Here is a 6119-nt window from a genome sequence, read left to right on the forward strand (position 1 = left end):
TTTATGCATTACAACTCGTTTACGATGATCTTTCATTAGGATGATCTAATGAGGAAGCATGTTTATGTATTATGACTAGATTACGATGATCTATCATTACGAAAAATTAACGAGGAAATGACTCGATTACAACAAATAAGGTTATCCCTAGACCCTGAATTTGTATACCAACACTGAAAATATAGGACTTAAGTTATTTGATATTTATCTCAAACCTAAGTTTTGTAAAATTTCAATGTGTAGTACAAAAAATTGAATATCATCATAACCTTTGAAATTTCATTAATAATGCAAAACTCTAATTACATTAAACATAATGACATGACAATTTCAATTAAGTCGTCAAATCTATCATTTGTGGCATCAACATCACTGCAATCACCACTTTCTTTAAATTCATCTCCATTACCATTATCCGTCGTATCGTTTGGAAGATCTTCATATTTCTGGTTTTGCGGATCAACAAAATAGATTTAGTCTGTAGGTTGGTCAGGTACATGAACATCATATACACAATATTGTTGCAAAGGCGCATCGTCACCTTCGATAATTCGTCCCAGAGACATAATTTTATAACTAATAACCAAGATATTCCAGATTTTTTGATCTTCTGAGTATGGAATGAAAATAACTTGGTTTGCTTGAGATGACAAGATAAAGGGTTCAAATTTGTTGTACCTCCACGTAGCATTGACATCCACAACTCCAAACTTGTTATATTTATCGAACAATGTTTTGAAATCTGATCCGGACCCTGAGCCAGATGACATACCAGGTCACTGGATTATTGGGTGAATCGCGGGTTAATATATTAATTAATTTTTTAATATAATAATATATTAGGTATTGAAAATATAATAAATATTTTTATGTTTTAAAAAACATTTATAAAAATAGGTAACTTTAGTAACAATTTTTGTAACAAGTTAAGAGTTATGGCATATAATAAAAATATATCGAGACTTAAAATTCTTAAGTATTTAAATGTCTAATGTTAATAATAAAATTAAACTTTAAATCCAAAATAAGCTAAAAGTAAAACATAAAATTGTAACATATTATCGATAACAAAAATAAGTAATGCCAAATAGCAACTAGTTTTGTTAATAGATTCATAATCCACAAGATCATATGATTTTTTTCTTATAAAAACTAAAAATCTAACTTATTAATTAGAATACAAAACAGATTCTAATAATGTAACTGAAAAAATCAAAAATATAACAATTAAAAGTTATGTATTGGTTCAATCGGTAGCTAGATTCCAGGTTTTAACGATTTTTGGTGGGGTTTAACGAATTTTGGTGAGTTTTACCGGGTTTTTAAATAATAGTTTTACTTAAAACCTAAACTTGATTACATACTGAGTCACTGGTTTACTGGTTCGACCGCGGGTCCGGGTCGATTTTCAAAACACTCACGTCTATTGACGACCAGGTCGAACCACTTACATTTGAAGAGAATACATTTCATCTTCATTAAACCGAGGAATTCAATTTCAATAATCTCTTGCAAAATTTCTTAGAAATATGTTTCACCTGTCACACATATTTCATAGTTGACAAATTGCCTGGCGTCTCCTATACTCGTAAGCGTAAAAAGTACATAGGTGATGTGGTGATATTAGAAACTTGGCCTTGAATCAATTCTTGAAAACATGGATGATAGAATGGATCGTCGTAATACACCGATAAATAAAATTAAACCTTACATAAATTTATAGATATTGATGATTATATGTAACATTAAACATATAATGATTAATAATTGCTACATCTGTTTTCAACCACTTAATGAAGTGTTATTTTTTTTCCATTTGTTGAACTTAGTCTCGGTATTCTTGGGATAGCATGTTCAACTTTGGCAACAAATTCACTGTTTTCAAAAATAAATGATTAATTAAATTACTATATATGAAAAAAGGAAAACTTGAACATATATATATCTTCCAAAAGACTGCTGCATTTCCTCTCAGTTTATGAGTATATATGTGTGGACACTGTGACAGTCTAGACTACCAAACTTGTTTTAGTTTCTCACTTAGACGTTCGATTTGGAAGAAGATATCTAGAACACTTTCTACTGCATATGTTGGTATAACACTACCATAATCATATTTTTTTAGAGCTCTTTTCCAAATGTGCACTTTTAACCCAAAGTATTATGAAGTGAAGTGAGATGCTTCCTCCAACCCATCAACTATTGAACCATAAAATCCACTTTCTTTTTGTTCCAGCAGTGCGACCAAAATACTCTTTCCTTCTCTGTTTTTATTCTATCTCCCCGTTACCTAAACGCCCTCATATGGCCTTTCTCTTATGTGTTTTTTAACCTAGACGTTGGAAAACCATTGAAACATTCTACCACCACATTTTCTAGGCCCCATTATTGCTTGTTTTGGAGTAGACTTGCCTTCAAAAATAATTCTTTTTAAAAAGTAATCGTATCAAATATCACATGAGGTAGTCTTGTGGATTAGCACAAATTTTGTATAGAAAGTTCAATCTTTTCAAGTTAACTATGAACAAAAAATTATAATTTTGGTTCAAATTAAAAATAATTAAATTTTTTTTTTTTCTAAATTCATATAGCCACCAATTAGTTACTTAATATTTTCTTTTGAAATTGTTATCTCAGATTATTTCTGTAATTTGGAATTTAATGTCGATTAAACTCAATCATAACTCATCTATGCGTGTTTTAATCGTACAGAAATGAACAAACAAAGAGAAAAAGAACGCGTACCACCCAATCCATGGCTTTAATGGATTAAATGCCAAAAGTTTCATTTCACATCGATGGAAGTATCTTGCACTTTCTAAGAGACCCCAAAATCAATTATTAGACTTGTTTTCCCCCTTCAGAGGTAATAATGTAGTCCATATTTTTCGTAACTCTGCACATAAATAATTAAGTAATGTCCCGTTTTCGTATCCATATTATATTGTACAGAGAGAGAGAGAGAGAGAGAGAGAGAGAAAGAGAGAAAGAGAGAGAGAGAGAGAGCTTCTATTCTTCCATTCACTACTTCCCAACTATAATTCTAGCCACCTCTATTATTTCTTCAAAAAAACTGTTTTAAGAGAAAATGGGAGTGGAAAGAACGATGGAATACATATCAGAATTGTTGAAGATGAGGAGGAAAAAAAAAGAAGAAACCAATGCAAACAGTAGCTCTCCGAGTTGCTTGTATCGACTGCGAAGGCTGTGAACGTAAAATCAAACAAATCCTATTTGGCGTCAAAGGTATAGCAAGTACTTACATCCAAGCGTAGCCGCTCTAGCACCTCCCCTGTCAATTTATTAAATCATTATTATTCAGTGGCTAGTAATTTGTCATGTCGGAAGTCATATATCGGGTTCCATCTACTAATGTTTGATGTTAAATTAAAATCATCTTGGTTTTCTATAGATTTCGGTATTACTCTGAGCAAGCGCGGCCTAATCTTAAAATATAATTATCTGCCTATAGTATGAAGAAAAAATGATAGATTTTTTCTTTTAACAACAAACTGCTGCTCTTATCACTCAGACTAGAGGTTGCATCAAAATACAGACCAGAAAAGAACAATCAATAGAAACTAAATTCATACGTAAAGCTCGCACGGTCTTGGCTAGAAAGTTTGGTGTCTTGTTTTGTGCCCTTGGAACGGATAGGTTGTTATACTAGAATTTTGATCCTTTTCAACTAATGTATATATTTTGGCATATAAAACACGTCATGAGCTTTATCTTATAGCTAATACTGACTCTAATTAAGTTTAGATCTATACAAAAATGAAAATTGATTTGTTCAATCATAATATGTGAAATTTATAAATTCTAAAAGTATATATAATATAATATTTATGCATCTGTCCGAATTTTCTTTTTCTGTTATCAGTTGCTACAAATATTATTGTTGTTGACAGAAAAATTATTGGCTTCAGCAGCTTCGGTTAGGAGGAAATTCTTCAGCTATGCATTTCTTGTAGAACTCATCTACTACATCTTTGTTGTTTTTGATAATGAATTAATGATATAACTCGTTATTTTGGCTTGGACATTATTTATAGGGGTGAAATCGGTGGTCGTGGATGCGAAACAGCAAAAGGTGACGGTGATGGGATACATTGAGCCGAAGAAGGTTTTGGAGGCGGCCAAGTCGACAAGGAAGAAAGTGGAGCTATGGCCATATGTTCCGTACACAATGGTGGCGAATCCATACATATCTCAAGCATATGACAAGAAGGCACCACCGAACATGGTTCGGAAAGTCCTGGACACAGCCTCCGTTAATGAGACCACCATCGATGACTCTTACAGCATAATATTTAGCGACGAAAATCCTAACTCTTGCTCTATCATGTAGATGGTGTGCTTTTAATGAGTTTAATTATATTTATATAATAATATATATTTGTACACAATATTATTCAGTGTAGAAATAGTGACCTAAATAAAAAGCGTTGTGTGAAGTCAGGGTTTCAGTTAAATATAACGTGAAAAGGAATTTGAGTGTGAAGTTTAACAGAGTACTGTTAAGGTGTTTCTGTAACATCCGGAAATATAACACATAAAATTTCCCATTTTTATTAAGAGAAACATTTTAGGATATGGCGCATTAAGGTAAAGACGCTAGAGTTCTCCTTAATTTCTTATAAAAAGGTGACTCATTTTTCTTTTTTTAATCAGAGAGAAATATAGGGAAACCCTGGAAAAATCCCGGGAGAATCGAACCCTAGCTGTCGGCGCCCACCTCCAACGACCACCACCGGGAACGAATATCTTCTGCCACCGTCTTCGGTTTGCTTCCTCCTTCGTCATCTTCCAATCTACTTCTCCACCTTCATTCTCTCAACGATTTATCACTGGATGTATCAAATCTGATCTCTAATCCATTTCCTATCTTTTGTTGAGTGTAAGACTGCATATCTGTTGTTGTGTGAATGTGTTCTTCTTTATCTTCCTCTAGATCTGGATCAGTATTGACAAGAAAGGCAAAGGTGTCAGTTGTGAATTTGTCTCATGTCGTGTAAGCCATCAGAGCGCTAGTCCTCTGTTAATATCGTGTAGGTATAGATGTGAATGATGTGATGTGTGCTAGATCTATTCTGATTGTTATAATGTGATGAAAAGACGCCTAGATGTGATCAAGTTCTTTAAAAGAAACCGGTTGTGTGTCGAGATGAACTCATGATCAGATAATTATGACTTAATGATGTTTATATGAGCTAATGATAAGAAAAAAAATGAGTTAATGATTAATGATGTAAGATGTGATGTTAAGACACCGAGAATGGTAAAGACTTCGTAAGATTGAATCATGCCGAGTCGGAGCATAAGTGATTATTATGACCGCGGGTCAATGACGAAACGGGCCAAAGGGATGCAACACTACAAGAAATATGTACATAGTTAGCGCGGAAAATATGATATATTAGATGTTTGATAGCGAATTCGTAAATGCTACGTATACAGCAGCAATCATAGGTACCCAATACTTAGATCATATTATTAACTTAACTATTAACACTATTTTTGTCCTATTATAAGTCCTTCGATAAACTAAAATAATTATAATTAAAAATAAACTAATTAAAAATTAAATCAAAATTGCTTTATAATTAAAAATAAAATAAATTTTATTTATAAATTAAATTTTGTTTACAATAAATTTTGGTTTACAAAACTAAACCAATAATACATAAATATATTACTACTCTACTCTTAACTAACCAATTAATTAATGTAAACCTAACTAACCCAATTGATTAACTAAACCTAAACCTAAATCTAAACCTAGACGCTTCAGCCGCATCACCACCTTCACAAAGCTTCAGCCACCATCCACGATCCAAACTCGCCACCATATGCTGTCCTCCTCCACCCTCGCCACCATCTGCTGTCCTCGCCACCGTCGTCACTCTCTCTCTCTCCCATCGTCAACAACACGATATCACCAAGTCATCAAACCATCACTACAAGAAAACAACGGTATTCTGACAGACATTCCGACGGAAAATGAAATCTTCGGAATATCCCAAGGAATTTCCGAGGATATTCCGAGGAAACAAAAAATTTGATTTCCTTGGAATTTCTTCGGAATATACCGACGAAATTCCGAGGAAATATCAATC

The 6119-nt window shown here is 33.0% G+C and overlaps 1 protein-coding gene across 1 annotated transcript; it reads left to right on the forward strand.

Moving 5' to 3' along the window:
• Positions 1 to 2967: 2967 nt before the first annotated feature.
• Positions 2968 to 5186, forward strand: LOC106316569 (heavy metal-associated isoprenylated plant protein 26). The gene is given in 4 exon segments (XM_013754459.1): positions 2968 to 3142; positions 3144 to 3246; positions 4056 to 4354; positions 4675 to 5186. Coding segments are annotated over 3 exon segments (453 nt in total). The 5' UTR covers positions 2968 to 3088; the 3' UTR covers positions 4352 to 4354; positions 4675 to 5186.
• Positions 5187 to 6119: the final 933 nt, after the last annotated feature.

Source organism: Brassica oleracea, chromosome C9, assembly GCF_000695525.1.
Source record: "Brassica oleracea var. oleracea cultivar TO1000 chromosome C9, BOL, whole genome shotgun sequence".
NCBI classification, from domain to species: Eukaryota; Viridiplantae; Streptophyta; class Magnoliopsida; order Brassicales; family Brassicaceae; genus Brassica; species Brassica oleracea.